This window comes from Geotrypetes seraphini, chromosome 6, assembly GCF_902459505.1.
Source record: "Geotrypetes seraphini chromosome 6, aGeoSer1.1, whole genome shotgun sequence".
NCBI classification, from domain to species: domain Eukaryota; kingdom Metazoa; phylum Chordata; class Amphibia; order Gymnophiona; family Dermophiidae; genus Geotrypetes; species Geotrypetes seraphini.
In genome coordinates, this window is record NC_047089.1 from 237,758,543 (window position 1) to 237,779,324 (window position 20,782).

Consider the following 20,782-nt stretch of genomic DNA (forward strand, 5'->3'; position numbering starts at 1 on the left):
TAAGGAAGAAACTAAGGATTTTAACACTGATGTTGTCATCCATCTGGGAACAAATGACCTGGCCAACAACTCCACACTTGCAGCACAGAAAGCTTTTCGGGAGCTTGGTGAGGGCGTGAAACCTTTTGTAAAGACTTTAGCTTTTTCTGAAATACTGCCTGCATATGGAAAGGGAGAGCAAAGAGTGAAAAACACAGAAGACTTTAATAGATGGCTCAAAGCTTGGTGTCATCAAGAAGGCTTCAGGTACATAGGAGGATGGGGAAATACATGGAAGGACAAGAAGTTATATTGCACTGATGGGCTACATATTACTACAGCAGGAAAAAGAAACCTTGCAGAGAAATTTAGACAATATTTTTCTAGGCATTTAAACTAGAAGGTGGGGGTGGTGTATGTACGAAGGACAATTATAGAGACCATCCTCAGCAAAAGAAAAGATGTGATAGTAGTAAAGGCTGCAACATAAGCAATATCAGCAACTCATTTCTTAGTATTGCAACGGAAAGTGAAACAACACAAAAATCCATATGAAAAAGGAGATTATCGCTGAAAAATAGCTGGAAAGCGATGACCACAAATGCTCGCAGTCTAAGCAACAAAGTTCATGATCTGCAAGCCCTGATGTTAGAGGCAGATCTAGATATTGTCGCTATCACAGAGACATGGTTCAGTGAATCACATGGATGGGATACAAACATACCGGGATATAATCTTTTTAGGAAGGACAGAGATGGTCAAAAAGATAGAGGAGTAGCTCTCTATGTAAAGATCAATATCCAAGCGACCGAAATGCAAGGGACCTGGGGAGAGGAAGAAGCGATATGGATTGCTCTGAAAAGAGAAGATGGAACTTCTATCTATGTGGGTGTAGTCTACAGATCTTGGTGCTAAATATGGATTGCTTTACCCTGCTATAATGAGGGTTACTTATGCCAATAAGTCACTAAGTTTTGATGATCTGGACAAGTTAAAAGAGTTTTTGGATACATGTGAGCAACCGATGGTGTCATAAAAGGAAGTAAGGAAAAAAAATGTGACTCAATGTTAAAATGTCTTTATTTTGTTTGATTTTGATTTTTTCATGGCAGTGATTGCTATATAAGAGACTGATTCGTTGAAAAGATAGAATCCAAAAACTGTCTTGGATACATGGTTCTGGTGGATAAATTCTTTTTAGAATTCTTCAAAAGAAGTTCCATGGAATTATGCAAATCAGTTCGTGGACTAAGACCTCTAAATTCTATTTGCTAATGATTCCATTTGTCCGCTTCTGATGTTTTGCTGTTTTCAACAATAAAATTATTTGAACCTAACAATAACCTAAGATATGTGAGAGGAGACTTACCCCAGCGATAATTTGTTTGGTCATCCTAAAATGAATTTATCATGCGCCTCTCCAGATGTGTCAAGGTATTAAACAAACTGTGATATTTAATACACTTGTAAATGTACTGCTTAATGTATTCAATTCAAAAGAGAAGATAAAATTCAAAATCTGTGAATTATTTGCATTTCAGTGAAAATAAGAAATTTAGCTTATCTTAATTCTTTGCATGATGTGTCCTGTGCCCAAACGAACACTTTGTTTCACTACTTCTTCAGGGGCAAAGATAAAATTATATTGTCCACGGAGAAATCAAGGCAGTGGTTATCTCCTTAATTTTCCCATGGATGACAACTTCACCTTTGCCCTGAAGAAATATCAAAATTAAGTGCTTTGTCAGGCACGGAACTTGTCACACAAGGAACTAGTATGATCATTTTCACTGAAATGCGATAGCACACATAGAGGGTTTTTCAACTTTAAACTTTTCAATATCTCACAAAACACAAGTTAACATGGAATACCCAATTTCTAAAAGTTAAATAATTTTAAGTATAGTTCAAGAAATGTGAAAGATCAGATAAGAACGCTCACCCTATTGAACACCACGTATCTGCACTTGCTTCCGACTTATCAATAGATTGCCGATATGATATAAAGGCATCCTGAACTTTCCCAATACTTGAATAGCACCTACAAAAGGAAAAGAAATTATTGAATATAAAGAATAATCATACAAATATTAGCTAAAAAAAGTACTCACCTTTTTAACATGATTTGAAAACTGCAATATTTTCATGTATGCACATTGAGCCACATAACTGCTGCATGCTGACTGAAAACATCCAAGTTTAAAAGTCTAGGTTTTAGATCTCTGCTATAATAGGGTAAAGGCACAGCACTAATTTTCAGATATTCATAAAAACATAAAACATACTGTGTTGCCTTACATCAAAGCCCTCTGAGCTTGGCAATCCCTCTGACAGCGACAACTCAGATCATTATGTGTATTCAGCAGTAGAGATATTCACAATTTTGGAAAAAAAGTATTTTTATTTCTCATGTGTCTCACTTTTTATTTAAAACAAAAAAGATTTTCAAAAACCCTGAACAAAGAATGCTGCTGCCACCATCACTACCACACACAGATGTACACAAAATATTCTTCCACTTGCCCTGTCCCCATCTTTTTACCTTAATGAAAAATCTTCATTGGGGAAAAGTGATGCCACCCAACTAGATCAGTGGTCTCAAACTCGCATGCCAGGTACTATTTTGAGGCCCTCGGTATGTTTATCATAATCACAAAAGTAATATAAAACAGTTTCTTAATCATCTGTCTCTTTAGCTATAAATGACAATATTATTATTAAAACTTAACCAAAAGGAAAGATTTATAAACTATAAAGAGTTTTACCTCATGCAAAATTGTCATTTCTTTAATAAGACATTAACTATTTTTTCTGAGGCCCTCCAAGTACCTACAAATCCAAAATGTGGCCCTGCAAAGGGTTTGAGTTTGAGACCACTGAACTAGATGGATGCCTGAGCACAGCACCAGAATATAGTAACTGAAGTAGTGGTTGAAAAAATAGTTTCCATGCTACTTTTCAAGGGGCATCATATGGTAGTCGAGTCTGATATTCAACTAAATTGGGGGACATCATGCCCTAGGTCAAGGGATCCCTAATTGTCCGAAGTATATAGTTGCTTGAATTTAAAATTAAAGAAGCTTTCATAGCTAAGGTTCATACTAAGGAACACATTCAGTGGACACCTATAAGCTTGAGCTTTATCAGGATTTAGTGGCAATTACATTAAAACTTCTTATGCATTACTTGAGAGATAAAGGAATGTGTTAATGACAGCATTCGTTTGCCCTGCCCATTTACTATAAAGCACAGTTACTTACCGTAACAGGTGTTATCCAGGGACAGCAGGCAGATATTCTTGACTGATGGGTGACGGCACCGACGGAGCCCCGGTACGGACAATTTTAGAGTGATTGCACTCTAAGAACTTAGAAAGTTCTAGTTAGGCCGCACCGCGCGTGCGCGAGTGCTTTCCCGCCCGACGAAGGCGCGCGGTCCCCAGTTAGGATAAGCCAGCTAAGAAGCCAACCCGGAGAGGTGGGAGGGACGCAAGAATATCTGCCTGCTGTCCCTGGATAACACCTGTTACGGTAAGTAACTGTGCTTTATCCCAGGACAAGCAGGCAGCATATTCTTGACTGATGGGTGACCTCCAAGCTAACAAAAAGAGGGATGGAGGGAAGGTTGGCCATTAGGAAAATAAATTTTGTAAAACAGATTGGCCGAAGTGTCCAACCCATCTAGAGAATGCATCCAGACAATAGTGAGAAGTAAAAGTATGAACTGAGGACCAAGTAGCAGCCTTGCAGATTTCCTCAATGGAAGTGGAGCGGAGGAAAGCTACAGACGCTGCCATAGCTCTAACTTTGTGGCCCGTGACAGAACATTCCAGTGTCAGGCCCGACTGAGCATAACAGAATGAAACGCAAGCCGCAAGCCAATTGGATAGAGTGCGTTTAGATACAGGATGACTCAACTTGTTAGGATCAAAGGACAAAAACAGTTGAGGAGATGATCTGTGAGGCTTAGTGCGGTCAAGATAGTAAGCCAGAGCACGTTTACAGTCCAAGGTATGCAAAGCCTGTTCACCTGGATGAGAATGAGGCTTTGGAAAAAAAACAGGTAGGACTATGGACTGATTAAGATGAAAGTCAGACACAACCTTAGGGAGAAACTTTGGATGTGTACGGAGAACCACCTTATCATGGTGAAAAACAGTGAAAGGTGGATCTGCCACTAGTGCGTGAAGCTCACTGACCCTCCTGGCAGAAGTGAGAGCTATAAGAAAGACCACTTTCCAAGTAAGAAATTTGAAATGCGCTGTGGCCAAAGGTTCAAAAGGAGGCTTCATTAAACAGACAGAACCACATTGAGATCCCAGACTACAGGAGGGGGCTTGAGAGGTGATTTCACATTAAGTCCCCTCATGAACCTAGAAACTAAAGGATGAGCCGAGAGGGGTTTTCCATGAATTGGCTCATGAAAAGCAGCAATGGCACTAAGGTGAACTCTGATAGAAGTAGATTTGAGACCAGAGTCGGACAAGGAAAGAAGATAGTCCAACACCAGTCCCACTGCTAGAGACATGGGATTATGGTGATGGAGATGGCACCAGGAAGAAAACCGAGACCACTTCTGTTGATAACACTGGAGCGTGGCCGGTTTCCTGGAAGCATCAATGATAGAGCGTACAGGCTGAGAAAGGAGTGAGTGAGCCAAAGTCAGCCCGAGAGATACCAAGCTGTCAGGTGCAGAGACTGTAGATTGGGATGCAGTAGGGTCTGCTGATGCTGAGAAAGCAGAGAAGGAAACAGTGGAAGAGTTATAGGTTCCCTGGAACTGAGTTGAAGTATAAGGGAATACCAATGTTGCCTGGGCCACCGTGGAGCGATGAGAATCATGGTGGCTCGTTCCCTCCGGAGCTTGAACAATGTGCGCAGCATGAGCGGTAGAGGAGGAAATGCATATAGGAAGAGATTGGTCCAATCCAGAGAAATGCATCGGGAGCCAGACGGTGAGGAGAGTAGAGTCTGGAGCAAAACAGGGGCAGCTGATGATTGAGAGGAGCTGCAAAGAGGTCCACCTGAGGAGTGCCCCATTGATTGAAAATGGACTGGAGAGTCAAGGGGTCGAGAGTCCATTCGTGAGATTGGAGAATTCTGCTCCCCTTGAATGTAGACAGCCTTCAGGAATAAATGACGAGCTGTCGCCCAAGACCAAATCCGTTGGGCTTCCTGACACAACAGGCGAGAGCCCGTCCCTCCCTGTTTGTTGATGTAGTACATTGCAACTTGATTGTCTGTGCAAATGAGAAGTACTTGAGGAAAGAGAAGATGTTGAAAGGCCTTGAGGGCATAAAACATTGCTCGGAGTTCCAGGAAATTGATGTGATGTTTCTGTTCCTGAGCAGTCCAAAACCCCTGAGCTTGGAATTTGTTCAAGTGAGCTCCCCAGGCATAAGGGGATGCGTCTGTGGTGATGACGAGATGATGAGGAGGTAAATGGAACAGTAGACCTCTGGATAGATTTGAAGATGTCAACCACCAAAGAAGCGACTGTCGAAGAGACGAGGTCACAGATATGTGTTGTGAGCAAGGATCCGTCGCTTGTGACCACTGAGTGCTAGGGTCCATTGAGGAGTACGCAGGTGGAGACGTGCGAAGGGGGTGACATGTACTGTGGAAGCCATGTGCCCCAAGAGCACCATCATGTGATTTGCAGAGATTGTAATCTGTTGAAACACCCGCTGACAGAGATGAAGGATGGTCTGAAGGCGGTTGGATGGAAGAAACGCCCTCATCAGAACAGCGTCCAGAATGGCTCCAATAAATTGAAGCCGCTGGGTCGGAATGAGATGCAACTTGGGTAGATTGATTTCGAACCCCAACAGTCGAAGGAAGTGAATGGTCTGATTGGTGGCAAGCAGAACCGCCTGAGGTGAATGAGCCTTGATCAGCCAGTCGTCCAGATAAGGGAATACTTGAAAATTGTGAGAGCGGAGATAGGCCGCTACCACAATTAGACACTTGGTGAACACCCTGGGAGAGGAGGCCAGACCGAAGGGTAGCACCTTGTACTGATAATGATGTTGATTGATGAGAAAGCGGAGATATTGCCTGGACATCAGATGGATAGGAATATGTGTGTAAGCCTCTTTGAAATCGAGAGAGCATAGCCAGTCGCCCTGAGTGAGAAGAGGGTAGAGGGTGGCAAGAGAGAGCATTTTGAACTTCTCTTTGACCAAACATTTGTTGAGATCTCTGAGATCTAAGATGGGTCTGAGGTCTCCGGTCTTTTTGGGAACTATAAAGTACCTGGAATAAAATCCCTGACCTCTCTGAGCTTGAGGAACTTCTTCGATGGCATTGAGAAGAAGGAGGGAGTGAACCTCTTGAGCGAGGAGGGACTGAGACTTGTTTGAAGCAGACTCTTTTAGCAGGCCTAACGGCGGAGGAGTCTGAAAATTGAGGGAGTAACCGTGGGCTATGATCGAGAGCACCCACTGGTCGGTGGTGATTACTTCCTATCGAGAGTGAAAAATGGTTAATCGACCTCCTATGGGCTGTGGAAGAGGACAGGAGGGAGGAAGACTGGCAATGCCCTGGAGAAGGGAGTCAAAAGGGCTGAGTCGGCTTAGTCTGAGTGACAGGCTTGATGGCAGGCTGCTGTTGCTGACGAGCCTGTTGATGCTGTTGCCGTTGCCTCCGAGGTTGAGGAGGAGGAGGCTGAACCAGCCGAGCAGAAAACCGTCTCTGATATGAAGGTTGCTGTCTAAAAGGACGAGGAGGAGGAGGCTTCTTATTTTTCAACAAGATATCCCACCTCGTCTCATGGGCAGAGAGCTTTTGAGTGGTGGTATCCATAGACTCTCCAAACAGCTCGTCACCCAGGCAGGGAGCATTGGCAAGGCGGTCCTGGTGGTTCACATCAAGGTCTGAGACTCGAAGCCATGCTAATCGTCTCATCGCCACAGACATAGCCGTGGCTCGGGATGTGAGTTCAAAAGTATCATAGAAGGAACGGACCATAAACTTCCTGAGTAGCAGGAGACTGGAAGTGCATTGTTGAAATGCAGGAAGTTTGCGGTCAGGAAGATACTTTTGAAAAGAGGCCACTTGTTGAATCAGATGTTTCAGGTAAAAAGAGAAGTGAAACGCATAATTACCTGAACGGTTGGCTAACATTGCATTCTGGTAAAGTCTTTTGCCAAATTTATCCATGGCCTTGCCCTCTCTACCAGGAGGGACAAAGGCATACGCACTAGAGCCTGCCGATTTTTTGAGGGTTGACTCCACCAGCAGAGATTAATGGGGCAGCTGGGGTTTGTCAAACCCTGGAATAGGAATCACTTTATAAAGCGATTCCAGCTTCCTAGGGGCTCCTGGAACGGTTAGAGGGGTTTCTAAATTTTTGTAAAAAGTTTCCCTCAGGATGTCATGGAGAGGCAACTTTAAAAATTCTTTAGGAGGCTGGTCAAAATCCAAAGCATCAAGAAATGCCTTGGATTTTTTAGAGTCAGACTCTAGGGAGATGGAAAGGGCGTCTGACATCTCCTTAAGAAACTTGGTGAAGGACGAGTGCTCTGGCTTACTAGCAGGATCCTGCACCGATGGATCATCCTCATCCGAGGAATAATCTGCCTTGGTACCGAGAGGGTCGTCAGAATCATCCCACAAATCAGGGTCCTGTACCGATGAAAGACGGCCCTGAGAAAGGGGAGTAGAAGGTTCGGCATGCTTGGTCTTGCGCACCGATTTACCTGATCGCATGGACACCGTACCGGGTGACTGTACAGCAGTACGGGTGTCAGAAAACGGTACCGGCTCAGAAATCGAGTAAGCAGTGCGTCGAAGAGACTTCGGTTCCGCTGAGAGAATAGGCATAGAGACAGATTTTTGCGGTGCCGATAACGTCGATGCCGACAGAATAGGCTGTTCGACAATCGGCACCGAAGGCTCAGTAGGTACCGACACTGGAAGGTGTGGAGTTAGTAGAGCCGGGAGCAAGTGTTGTAACTGCTCCTTAAGCTGGACCTGAAGGATGGATGCTATTCTCTCATCCAAAGACAGTCCCGATGGCACCGGTACCGCTTTTTTCTTGCTCAGTACCTGCGGTGCAGCTCGACGCTCAGGAGAAGTCGATGCCGATGAAGAGGCAGTGACTTCAATGGGAGCGGAGCGTTTGCGGGGCCGGCGCGCAGTCTGCAGGACTTGACTCACTGCTTGTTCGACTGGCGGGCAAAGAACAGTAGGGGATGGCTTCTTAGCCGGCTTACCTACAGGGTGCGACACCGAGGATGGATCTTGCGGCGTCGAAGTCACCGGTGCCGATTTGGAGGAAGTTGTCGGTGTCGATGTCGGGGGAACTTCCATGGCGGCACCGAAAAGAATCCGCTGTTGAATTTGGCGATTCTTTAGAGTTCTCTTTTGGAGAGAACTGCAGCGGGTGCACGTTTCAGCCCTATGGTCCGGACCCAGACACTGAAAGCACCACTTGTGTGGGTCGGAGAGGGAAATAGGACGTGCACACCGCTGACACTTCTTAAAATCCGGTGAGGGGGGCATGAAGGGAAAAACGGCCGTAGCAAAATCGAAGCCCGAGGCTTCGATGGTGCCAATAGGCCCCGCCGGGGCCGACCGGAAAAAAGTCGGAAAAAAAAATTGACTTTTTTTTTTTTTTTTTTAGAAAAGAAAGAAAGTAATAACGTGAACACTTCATGACAAGAAAAAAACGCGCGAGCGGGAAGGCGAGTAAAAATTGAAAAAATTTTCCAACAGCCGTTGGAAACACGCGTCTTCTTAGCTTCGTGGAAACTAAGAAACTGGGGACCGCGCGCCTTCGTCGGGCGGGAAGGCACTCGCACACGCGCGGTGCGGCCTAACTAGAACTTTCTAAGTTCTTAGAGTTCAATCACTCTAAAATTGTCCGTACCGGGGCTCCGTCGGTGCCGTCACCCATCAGTCAAGAATATGCTGCCTGCTTGTCCTGGGATAATGGCAAGCTAATTGCTGATTCAAACACGTCTTAACATTCCTTTCACTACTACTACACTGAATCTGAACACTACTGCTCTATTAAAAGCCACAATGGCAGCATGTAGGCACAAGCAAAGGACATTTATAACGCCAAACCTCAGATATCTGGCTCCCCCAGAAACTGTGGGTAACTTCATAGACTTCAGAAGAGTGTCAATAACCACTTCAGAATAACCATTATGTTCTAAGGCTGCATGCTCAAGAGCCATGCCATAACAGCAAAGCGACTCGGGTCAACCATGCATATCAGACCCTGCATAAGCAGGTCTGAATGGGTGATCAGCTGAAGACCGTGATCCTTGCAAAGACGAATCAGATCTGTGTACCATGGTCTGTGAGGCCAACCTGGAGTCACCAGAATGACTTGGCCTGGAAGGACATACAGGAGACTCTCCTGAGGCCATGGCTGCACCAGAGTCTGTGAGGCAAACCTGGAGCCACCAGAATGACTTGGCTTGGATGGACATACAGTAGAATCTCCTGAGGCCATGGCTACACCACAGCATCGAGACCCTCATTTCTGGGCTTAGATCTAAGACTGAAGTAATTATTCGCTTTCTTGTTTTTCACCGTGGCCTTATGAGGTTGAAGCGGGATCATCCCCAAAACAGCACTATGGCTCAGAACGACACTGTGGACAGGGCCCACTCGCCCAGATCCAGAGCCTGTCTGCTGAGCAAGTCTAATTGAACATTGTTGACTCCCGCCACATGCACTACTGAGAGCAAGGGAGATGACTTTTCGCCCATATAAACAGAAGGAGGGCTTCCTGAGCCAGGGAGTGCCCTTGGTCCTTACCTGGCAATTGACACAGGCTACTGTTGTCACATTGTCGGTGAAGACCCTGACCACTTGGCCCTCCAAAGTCTTCTGCAATTGCATCACAAACAGCTGAATGGCACTCAATTACAACCGGTTGTTTGGACATTTCCTCTGAGAGGGTGTCCCAACACCTCTGGATGGGACAACAATTGCAATGGGCTCCCCAGCACCCAAAGGCTGGCACCCGTGCTCACCATGATCCAGGAGGCAATCCACAGCGGAACGCCCATGCTGAGCGACTGCGGGAGAAGCCACCAATTCATGCTGGCTCTAGCCTCCACAGTCCAAGAATGACAGGACTGTAAAGCATCTTTGTGCAGAGCCCAACAAGAAAGCATGGTATGCTGGAGAGAATGCATGTGCACCCTTGCCCACAGCACTGCAACTATTATGGCCGCCATGGACCCAGCAGGACATGAAGATAGGCTCATGCCAAAGGAGAGGGCATCTCCAGAAGGGAAGAAATCTGACCACAGTCTGCGTACCTCTGGAAGATAGACACAACCCATAGCCGTGTCAAAAAGATCTCCCAGATATTCCAGCAAATGCATGGATGTCAGATTGCTCTTTCTGTAGTTCACAATCCAGCCCAGGTTCTCCAGCACCTGGATCACCTGATTCACCATGCGCCCTCGGCCGAGGGAACCTTGATCAGCCAGTCATCCAAGTAAGGGTGAACTGTAGAACATTTTTCGCAGGTAAGCCGTTATAACCACCATCACCTTGGTGAAAGTATGGGGAGCAGTTGCCAGTCCAAAGGGCAGAGCAGAGAACTGGTAATGCTGTTCCACGACATGAAACCTAAAAGATTTGCGGTGGGATGGAAAAATTGGAATGTGCAAGTAGGCTTCTGTGAGATCCAGAGAGGTAAGGAATTCTCCTGGGGCCACTGCTGCAATGACTGATCAAACTGTCTCCATGCGAAAGTGTGAAACCTTGAGAGCCACATTCACATGTCAAAGATCAAGAATAGGCTTCCAATCTTCAGAGCCTTTCTTTGGTATGATAAAGTATATAGAGTATCTGCCTGAGCTCGATAATTTGGGTGTCATCAGTGGCTTGAACCCTGAGTGCCTCGTCCGGCCACCCCAAGGGAGAGTGCACAAACCAGTCCATCAGAGGTCAGTCATATTTCAGCTTGTAGCCTGACCGAATAATGTCCAAGACCCACTGGTCAATCGAAATTCAAACCCAGGAGGATAGGAATGCTGAGAGTCTGCCACTATCTAAAGAAGGGCATCCTTTGGCCTGGCATCATTGTACCTTTTTGGCAGGAGGGTGCAGGATGGGAGGGAAAAGGCTGGGACTGCCTGTAGCCAGCATATCTGGTATGGGAGCCCTGGGAAAATCTCTGTGACGTGGCACTCGCATATAGAAACATAGAAAATGACGGCAGAAAAGGGCCATAGCCCATCAAGTCTGCCCACTCTAATGACCCACCCACCCCCCTGGCTTTACACCCTTAGAGACCCCACGTGAATATCCCATTTTCTCTTAAATTCTGACACGCTGTTGGCCTCAATCACCTGCAGAGGGAGTTCGTTCCAGTGATCAACCACTCTTTCGGTGAAGAAATACTTTCTGGAATCACCACAAAAATTAGAGCAATCAGAACCTCTAGAAGTCCTGTGTCTGCTGTCAGGAAGGGTCTTAGGGTCCACCACAGAATCCATGAGGTCATCCAGGCCCTTGCCATCCAATAACTGCCCCTTAAAGGGAAGTCTATCTAAAGTAGCCTTGGAAGTGGAATCACCAGCCCATTGCCTGGACGGAAATGGAGTATGCCAACAACTTTGCCAAAAACCCGCACAAGGTCATACAATGCGTCAGCAACATAATCTAACTCAGCCAAAAGATTTTGAGGAGGATCCACAGCCTCACTCTCCAGTATGCGCAGTTGAGAGAGAGACAGGTGCATGTGACAAAGGATGCCACTGAAGCAGCCTTTATGCCTAAAGCAGCTGAATCAAAAAGTCTCCATAGGTGCACATCCACCCAGTGGTTCTGTATATATTTAAGCATCACACCACTTTCACTGCTTGCCCTGGATCAGTAGCATGGAATGTTGCTACTCTTTGTGGTTTTGGCCAGGTTCTAGCGACCTGGATTGGCCACCATGAGAACGGACAACTGGGCTTGATGGACCTTTGGTCTGACCCAGTAAGGCTATTCTTATTTTCTTATGTTCACTGGGTAGAGAGGTACGCTTAAGTCACCTGCGCAACTAAGGAATCCACCCTAGGCTGACCCAGAAGCTGTTGGCACTCCTTTGCTAGAGAATACAAGTGAGACATGGCTCTCATTATCTTAAGAGCACCTTCCAAAGAATCAAATTGCTCTAAAATCAGAATGCTCAAAACAGGGTGCCAGGGAAAGGTGAAAGACTAAGTACACACCACAAACCAGGAAGAAGTAGACGGAGCTGGCTAATTGACTAAAGTCAACTCCTGCAAAGACACTGCAATAAGATCCAGCAAAGCCAAAGATTAAAATATATGCAGACCTGTGGGATCATCCCCAGGTTCCCAAACCCCAGAGGGATCCACAGATCCAGTGCAGTGACTGATCTCCCATCCCAGGAAGCGCTGTGTCTGTAAATAAGGGGTCAGCAAAGCTGATCATCATCTGCAGGATCCTCAAGATCAGGAAGCACAGGAAACATAGCTGACTTGAGAGGAAAAGCTACGCCATTAATAGGTGCACCTGAGTCAAAAAGGGACTGTGTAGGGAAAAAATGACGGGTTTGAAACTCATTCCACAAAAATATTCATAAATTCAGTGAAAGCCTCCGGCTCCTGGGGTGTAGAGTCACCCTTTGATGACTGTGTTCCTTAGGCTGTGAAGGGTCCACAGCCAGGCGCACAGAATTAGTAGCCATGCCAAGCCCGGAAATAAAGAAGGCCACCCCAACAGGCTAGTCGAATGTTTGGTCACCTGCTTCAACAAGGGAGGCTAAGTTAGACGCTGACACCTTTCTTGGACGTGCCACCCAGCACATGGCGCAAGAACACTTTTGAAGGCGCTAAATTTACACAATCCTGGCATGAATTCACAACAGGAGAGTCCAAGGACTCCATCCCAATAAGGTTTGAGGAAAAAATGTTGTTTTGGTATTGTGCAAGGTGGTGTGAAGGAATATACTGGTCAAAATCTGGCAATTATTAATCAAGCGCTTCAAAAAACAGGAAGAATAAAAATTGTAATTAAGTATCCTACTCGTCAGCATGGTATTTTGATAAAGTCTAAAACCAAATTTGTCCATAGTACGGCCCTCACGTCCTGGAGGTGCTGAGGCATAAACTTTGGTAGAAGAAGATTTCTTAAGGGTTGACTCTACCACTAATGATTGATGTTGAAGCTCTGGTCTGTGAAACCCTGGACAAGAAACAATCCTGTATAAAGAGTCAAGTTTTCTTAGATCTACCTCAATATTTAAAGGTGTTTCCCAATTTTTAAAAGTCTCTTTCAGAATGCCATGAAGTGGTAATTTAAGGAGTTCTTTAGGAGGGTCATCCTCATCCAAGGTCTCCAAATATTCCGCACTATGAACAGTGTCAGCTTCCAGTTTAATAGGCAGCACTTTATCTAACTGCCTGATGTATCTGGCGAAAAAGTATTTCTGAAGGAGATTTTCTTCTAGGAGGCGAGTTCTGTGGAGACTGTTGTGAGGAAAGATTGCAAAACTCAGGAGCAGACAAAGTAGGAGAACAGTCTGAGATAGAGTGCAAATCTGAGTCATATAGAAGACTTGGAGATGGAGTGCGTCAAGAGCGATGTGCCCGAGAAGGCTTTCAACATCTCAGATACCAATCCCATAAAGAAGAGGATGAAAAATCAATGCAAGTACCATTTCCATTTCAGAGCTTGAGATCGACGCAATGAATGCTTTGAAGAGGATCGACGATGCTTCGAAATACAAAATCGATTCTTCGAGGAAGAACATCAACTAAAAGATCTGGAATATTAATGCAAAGAGTGATGACTGGAGGATGAACGTCATCAAGAAAAGGAGTGATGACGCCTCACAAGATATGATCGATACTCCACTGTACAGCTGACAATTGTACCTTTAGGCCTTGTAACGCTATGCTCAAGCTGGGCTGGTACCAAGGGAATGGATTGTGTCATCAGCAGCAGCTGAAACATGCTAGCAAACTCCCTCTGGATTACTCATCGAGTTGCCCCTGAAACAAAGGCATCGGTACTGAAGGCTGAACAGCCAGTACCAATGGTGCATCAGGTTGTCTTGGTGTAGGTGACCTTGGTGAGGAAGCACACCTTGAAGGTGAGACAACCTGTGAAGTTGGGGAGCGGTGGGGTCGTTGTTTGGCCTGCATCGACTGAGTCGATGATGTAGAGACCTGTGATGCTTGTTGGGAAGCGGATGGCCTCTGAGTTCCCATAGAGAATTGTAGCTCAGATATTGCTTCCCAATTAGAGTTCAAGTCTATAACTAGGGGTTTCTTTAAGGGAGCCATCTCAAATTTTACCATGGACACTTTGGAATTCACAGTACCTGCTGAGGAAATAACTGAAGATAGGTTCTGCCGTTCCTCCGCCAATTCCAGGAGTTCACACAGTGAAAGTTGTTTTTTACAAGCAGCCGAAGCCCATTGTGCAGCAAACTCTTCACCCACTTTGCTGCTCAGCGACATTGCTGCCTCACTTCCCTCACTAGCCAACGGAAGGGGGTGTGGCTGGACAGGCGTTTTCCGCTCCTCCCGAGAGAGACTGACCGCCTCAAAGGAAGCTTGAGAGTTCACCGATCAATTCTCGCCTCTAGCTGAGGACTTCTCATCCAGTTCTTTTCTAGGTTGTCTCTCGACTAAGGCATCCATCGAAACTGATTGCAGAGGTACTTGCCTGGGTTCAACAAGGAAAACCCGGGTCTTTGATTTTCGTTTAACCATCGAAATTAGGAAAAGGTTCGACAGCGTTCTGCCAACATCACTCAGGGCGCCATCTTAGCTAAGTTCCTCCAAAATTATTATTTTTTTTTTAAAAAGAAAATTGGATAGTAGTAACTAGTGCTGCCAGATTCAGGTAAAAAATTTCGATTCAGCCTATTGAATCGATTTTTTGATTCGATTTTCCTGCCCAATTGGGTGGGGTTTGTTTGTTTTCAAACATCCTGGTGGGTTTATTTTATAGCCTCTTCGCCCCATTTATCCTCTCCAACCCACACTGGTGCTGTGGTGTAAACAAAATAAACAAACAAAAAAAGACTTTTCCTCTCTCTGTTAAATCCTAGCTCAACTTCGTGGTCTAACACCAGCTCTGGCAGGATACACATTTCAAATCTGACATATTGTAATCACAAAATTCTTTTTTCTATCTTTTGTTGTCTGGTCATTTTTCAAATAATTTGGTCCCAGGCTCTGGTTGTCTTCTGATCTCACTTGCCAACGTCTCCTCCTTTCTCGGTGCTAACCATCCATCTTCCATCTCTATCCTCCCCTTCTGTTTCCCTTCCCTCCCCTCCCCAAGAGGTCTGGTATCTTTCCTTTTTTTTCATTTCCATCCCCCCGCAGACGCAGCGAAGGACCCTCACCATCCCCAGATCCACCATCTCTCCTTTTCTCAACTACCCTTTCATCCAGCATCTCTCCCTCCTTCCCCAGCACCCCAGGGTCCACCAGCTCTCCCTTTCTCTTCGCAACTCTCCTCCTATCCAGTATCTCTATCCCCACCCACCCCTGAACACCATCCCTTGTGTCCAACGTCCCCTTTCTGTTCCTTCCCTCCCTAAATCCCATTGTTCATCTCTCTCCCTCTTCTCTGTTTTTAGACCCATTATTTCTTTCCCGTCCCTCCCCCCCAGTCTGATATATGCACATCTCTTTGAACCCCCCTTCCCTCCCTCCATGTACTTCTACATCAGGACCCTCCCAAAGGCCTGTATGTTTCTCCAGCTTCCCATAACCACCATCCATCCTCCCTCTGAATCCCTTATCATATCCAGCATCTCTCTTCTGTGTCCCTGTCCCTATTCTCCTAAGTTTCCAAGTTTATTTGTTTTTAATATCCCGACCATCAAGCAAATGTCTGGCCGGTTAACAATGTTTTGTAAAGGCTAAAAATTTTATAAAATGAAGTGAACGTAAATGACATAGACTAGACAAACTGGAAGGTGAGGAAAATAGGGGAAGGAGGGGAGAAATTACATAATTTAGTAAAGAAGGAGAAAGTGGGGAGGGGATAGAACGTGAGGGATAGGGTAGCTTTGTTGAGGCAAGTACTTACTCGCGGTAAGAGGCAGAAAAAAGAGAGAGAAAGAAAAAATAAAAGAGGAAGACTTGAGAGATGAAAAAGGATGATTTAGGTTCAATCGAAAGCATCTTGAAATAAGAAAGTCTTTAAGCCAGTCTTGAATTTGATTAAATTTTGTTCGTCCCGTAAATATTGTGGGAGAGAGTTCCATAGTGTGGGTGCAGTTACTGCAAAATTGGTTTTTCGGGTGTAAAAGAATTCTTTTAGAGAAGGAATAAAAAGGAGTTTTTGGTCAGTGGATCTTAACGTACAAGGGGAACATTGTGGAATTAGTAGTTTATCAAGGAATAGTGGTTGATGGAAAAGTTTAATTTTAAAGGAAAGTAAGATGATTTTGTAGGTGATGCGATGGGTGATGGGGAGCCAATGGGCTCCTCTCCAGTAGTGCCCCCCTTTGTGTCCCTGTTCCTATGCTCCCTTCATTCCCAGCATCTTTTCTCTGTTTCATGTCTCTCCCCATATCCAGCTTCTTCCTTCTCTCTTCCTTACCTCCTGTATCCTTCCCCAGGTACAGGCTTTCTCCTACTATCTCTCCTGCTATCCTACACCCTGCCCACCTACTTTGGAGCAGTATCTGTCCCTTTTGTACCCTTCCCCTTTTGGTCTTGCATTTCTCTTCCTCTCTCCATTAGTCCAGCACCTCTCCTCTGCTTTCCTCCTCCTCTTTTTGGTTTGGTCTCTCTCTTCCCTTCACTTCACCCCATGTCTGACATCTCCCTTCCCCTCTCTTGCCCCTTCCTCCTCCTCCCTCTGCACAGGCCTAGCAGGCATCAATCAAACTTCAACATACGAGTATAGCAAATGTGTTATACTGCCCCCCCCCCCGAAGGCCTGCATGTTCCCCCAGCTTCTCCACTTTTACCTTAAGCTAATATGGCAGCCTGCAGGATCGCCGGTGCTGTAGCGATCTTTGCAGCTGCCGTCATTCTCTCTGCTACGGTCCCGCCCCTCCTCTGACGTCAGGAGCAGGATCGCGGCAGAGAGTGCCGCTGAGGATGACGGCAGCTGCAAGGATCGCTACAGCCCGGCGATCCTGCAGGCTGCCACATTAGCTTAAGGTAAGAGCGGGAAAGCTGGGGGAACATGCAGGCTTTTCCGATTGACCCACCCTCCTTCAAGCAGGAGCGGCATTAGATGGCCAGCAAGAGGCAGTGCTGCCGCTCCTGCTTTAGAAAGGCAAGGGGGGAGGGTCAGTCATCGAATTGGGGGGCCAATATTTTAAAAAACTGATTCGAATCAATTCACCTGATTCAAAACAGTGAATCAATTTGAATTGAAAATCGGGCAGCCCTGGTAGTAACTGATTTCCCCTGTAAGAACTGTACAGCAACAACACTTACTTTAGCTTAAGAAATTATAGGGATGTTATTTTGTTGCAAGCTAGTTACAACAGTCTTAAATCACGAAAACTCTATACTTACCTTCCAAGGAAATACCATGACTGACCAGAGTTGGGATCTGCCTCTAAAGATTTCTGAAGATACTGAATCGCATAATTTTCCTTGGTTGTTTTGTCTCCCAACTGATCCACTGTGTGATGCATCCAGCCTTAGGTGCAAATCAAAAAATATTTAAATGTCTCTACAGCTTCTATATTGGTCATAAAAATTAATTTTGTGATGTATTTAAAAAAACAACAACAACAAAAAAATCCTTAAGAATGGTCTAATTTCAATAGCTCTATTTAAATATAACACAGAATCTCTGTTAAAATTGGCAATTGGATATTATTTGACTAAAGCACAGACATGGTACCAAGCAAAATTCTGCAAACTATACAGCAAAATGTTATCTGCCTTGCGACACCCAGAGCCATTTTAAAACCCAGCACCAGTGGGAAGGGAAAAAATAGGGAAATTATCCCTACCTTATATAGGCATGGCTGATGGGGAAAGACTCTGGGGAGGTGTAGATGGGTGTGTGCTTAGGTTTAGAGGTGATAAGCAAGGCAGTTTTTCACAGTTACTTTTGCAAACATGATAGACCAGTGGTTCTCAACCCTGTTCAGTCAGGTTTTCTGGATAGCCCTAATGAATATCCATGGGGCAGATTTGCATGCAGTCACCCCCATTATATGCAAATCTCTCATGTATATTCATTCGTGCTATCCCAAAAACTCAGCTTGATGGTGATCCTCCAGGACAGGGTTGGGAACTACTGTGTTAGACATTTGAAAACATGGCATAGTCTGCAGCATGAAATTTAGATTATCGTTTTAACTTCGATTAAGAGTAACATACTGTATTTTTCACTCTATAAGACTCACTTTTTCCACCCCCCAAAAAGGGGGGTGGAAATAAGAGTGTGTCTTATGGAGCGAATACCCCCCCCCCCCCAGCCAATCAGGGAGCAGTGCCTAACCAGGCAGGAACACGAATACACGCCTGCCTTCTGCGCCACTCTGCCCGAATTGATGAAGAGCCGTCCAGCGAGGGAGACAGGCAGGAGCAGAGAAAGCTCCAATGGACTTCAAAAAAAGGTACCGGGGGAGGGGGGCTGTCTGTGCTGCCTATGGGTTTTTCGCTCTATAAGATCCTGTCCCGGCCTACCACTAGACCACCAGAGGGGATAAAGAGCAGTGTGGTGGGAAATTTTTTTCTTGGGTTTTCCTCCTCTACAGGTGGGTGGTGCGTTTTATAGAGCGAAAAATACGGTATTTCATGTGATTTCTGAACAGAGTTCGTGTGATAAAGAAACTTCAAGCTAATCAATTTATTCAGGGAATATGAAACCCAGTGTAAAAGTATTTGTGTCGAGAACTTGCTTCTACAGTGCTGTTCTGGCTTTTAGTTATAGGCCAGAAGTTTCAGACTACTATTCTTACATACATGTCCCCATTGCTAAAATAAAGGTGTAGTAATTCCTGCTTCTACTCCTGCCTTTCCAGTCTGCTGGGTCTGCATGGCTCTGCCTACTGACTCATAGCAAATGCAAGGATATTAAATGCTAGTACAGGAAAAACATGAGTAAGGTAGAAATGCCATTTCAATGGTCAGATGTGATAAAAAGAGATTAGGTTCTTACATTACTATCTTTACATTACATTAATATCTTTTCTAGAAGATTCTGGACAGTAGGGTATTCTTCCCATGCTCGCGAGCCATTCAAAATGAATCCTCATTCTCAAGAGGGCTCTGCTGTCCCCTTCAGTTTGTACTAAAGCAGGTGATAACCCTAAAATAGGAACACATAAGAAGGAGAGGGTACTGGAAGACTCCCCAAACTACAAATCTGTTCTGCTCTGAAAGTTTAACAAATTTGTTAAACATTTTAATTGAACAATCAAAACATTGCAATAACCATACCAATCGGAAACAGTTTTAGAGCTCAAATATTCCTCACAGTGTCTCAAATTATTTTTAGCTCTGGCACAATAAACAAAGCAAATGTTTTTTTTGCAGCACACTAAATGGAGCAAATGTTTTTCATGGCACATTATAAATGAAATTATAAAATTGCAAAACCAACAAAAAATTAAATTTGAGAGTTATTTATAATTCTTTAAGCTATGTATGGGTAATTGTAACAATGGTGAAACTAAAGTAGATAGAATAGAATTGCTGATCAATGTGAAGGATGAGCTTGTCTTCGAGTGCAAATTAATTGAAAACACGGCTTGGTAGTCGACAAACACACATTCCATCATCCACCATCTGCCGTCTCTTTTTTTGATTTAATTTCTGTCAGAGCTGAAAATTCAAGTTCACAAAGCTAAGAAGATCCAAACAGTAACAAACTCTCGATTGCTTTGTTCAAGTTAGGATAACTACTGCTTTAAAAAAAAAATAAAATTAAAATTACTTGCTGTTAATTTTCAAGAACCAATCACATCAAAGAATGATGCCTGTCTGGGCGGTTGCATCCTTATGTACACAGACACTTATAACATTGGTTTGACGTATATGTCATCTAGTCCAGTGTATAATTATGAAGGGAATTTTTAAAAATTAAGGTAAAATTCTGGAATCCCTCCTGGCATATTCAGAATCTCTTTGGGGCACACCACTGTGCCATGGCACACAGTTTGAGAGAAACTGCTCTAAAATGTTATTAGCAATAGGTTATTCTTCCTACCTTTAAATATTGACTCAAATTTCTTGATTGACACAGTAAGCAGGAGAAATTAAAACTGACAAGGCGGGGTTTCAGAATGGCATACCTATCTACTAGAAAAGATATTAGCAAGATAAGAACCTAATCTGTTTTTCTAGCGCAATAGGTGTGTCATTCTGGACAGTAGGGACATCCAAAAGCAGTCCCACAAACTAGGGCGGGACCTCTGCATCCGCTCATAACACTGAGGACCCAAACACAATGTCCTCCTGTGTAGTCATATCCACTCTGTAGAACTTGGAGAATGTATGTAGAGAGGACCAGGTTGCTGCCCTATAAATCTCCATAGGTGAAACTGCCTGAGCTTCTGTCCACAAAGAAGCCATGCTTCTTGTGGAATGTGTACTCAAGGAGACCAGCAATTGCTTTCCACATGCAATATATACTGATGAGATGGCCATCCGTATCCATCTTGAAATGGTAGCCTTAGATGCCGGTCTACCATGTTTAGCCCGACTGGTGAGTACAAACAGATGATCTGATCGGAAATCATTGATGACTTCTAGATAACATAGGAGGACTTTCCTCACATCCAGCTTCCTCAAAATCTGGCCCTTTTTCTTTAACCCTATGGTCTGGAATGCTAGTAATATTACCTCTCGATTGACAAGAAATGCCAAAAC

General features: G+C 44.7%; 1 protein-coding gene across 4 annotated transcripts in view; it reads right to left on the reverse strand.

The window, feature by feature from the left end:
- KDM6A (lysine demethylase 6A) overlaps positions 1–20,782 on the reverse strand; it is a 547,501-nt gene that overhangs the window by 330,295 nt on the left and 196,424 nt on the right. For all 4 annotated transcript variants that reach the window (XM_033949775.1, XM_033949774.1, XM_033949772.1 and 1 more), the window contains 2 exons: positions 17,468–17,594; positions 1,922–2,020 (listed from right to left, as the gene is read on the reverse strand). In XM_033949775.1, coding sequence (XP_033805666.1) covers positions 1,922–2,020; positions 17,468–17,594 — 226 coding nt within the window. The remainder of the gene's footprint in view (positions 1–1,921; positions 2,021–17,467; positions 17,595–20,782) is intronic.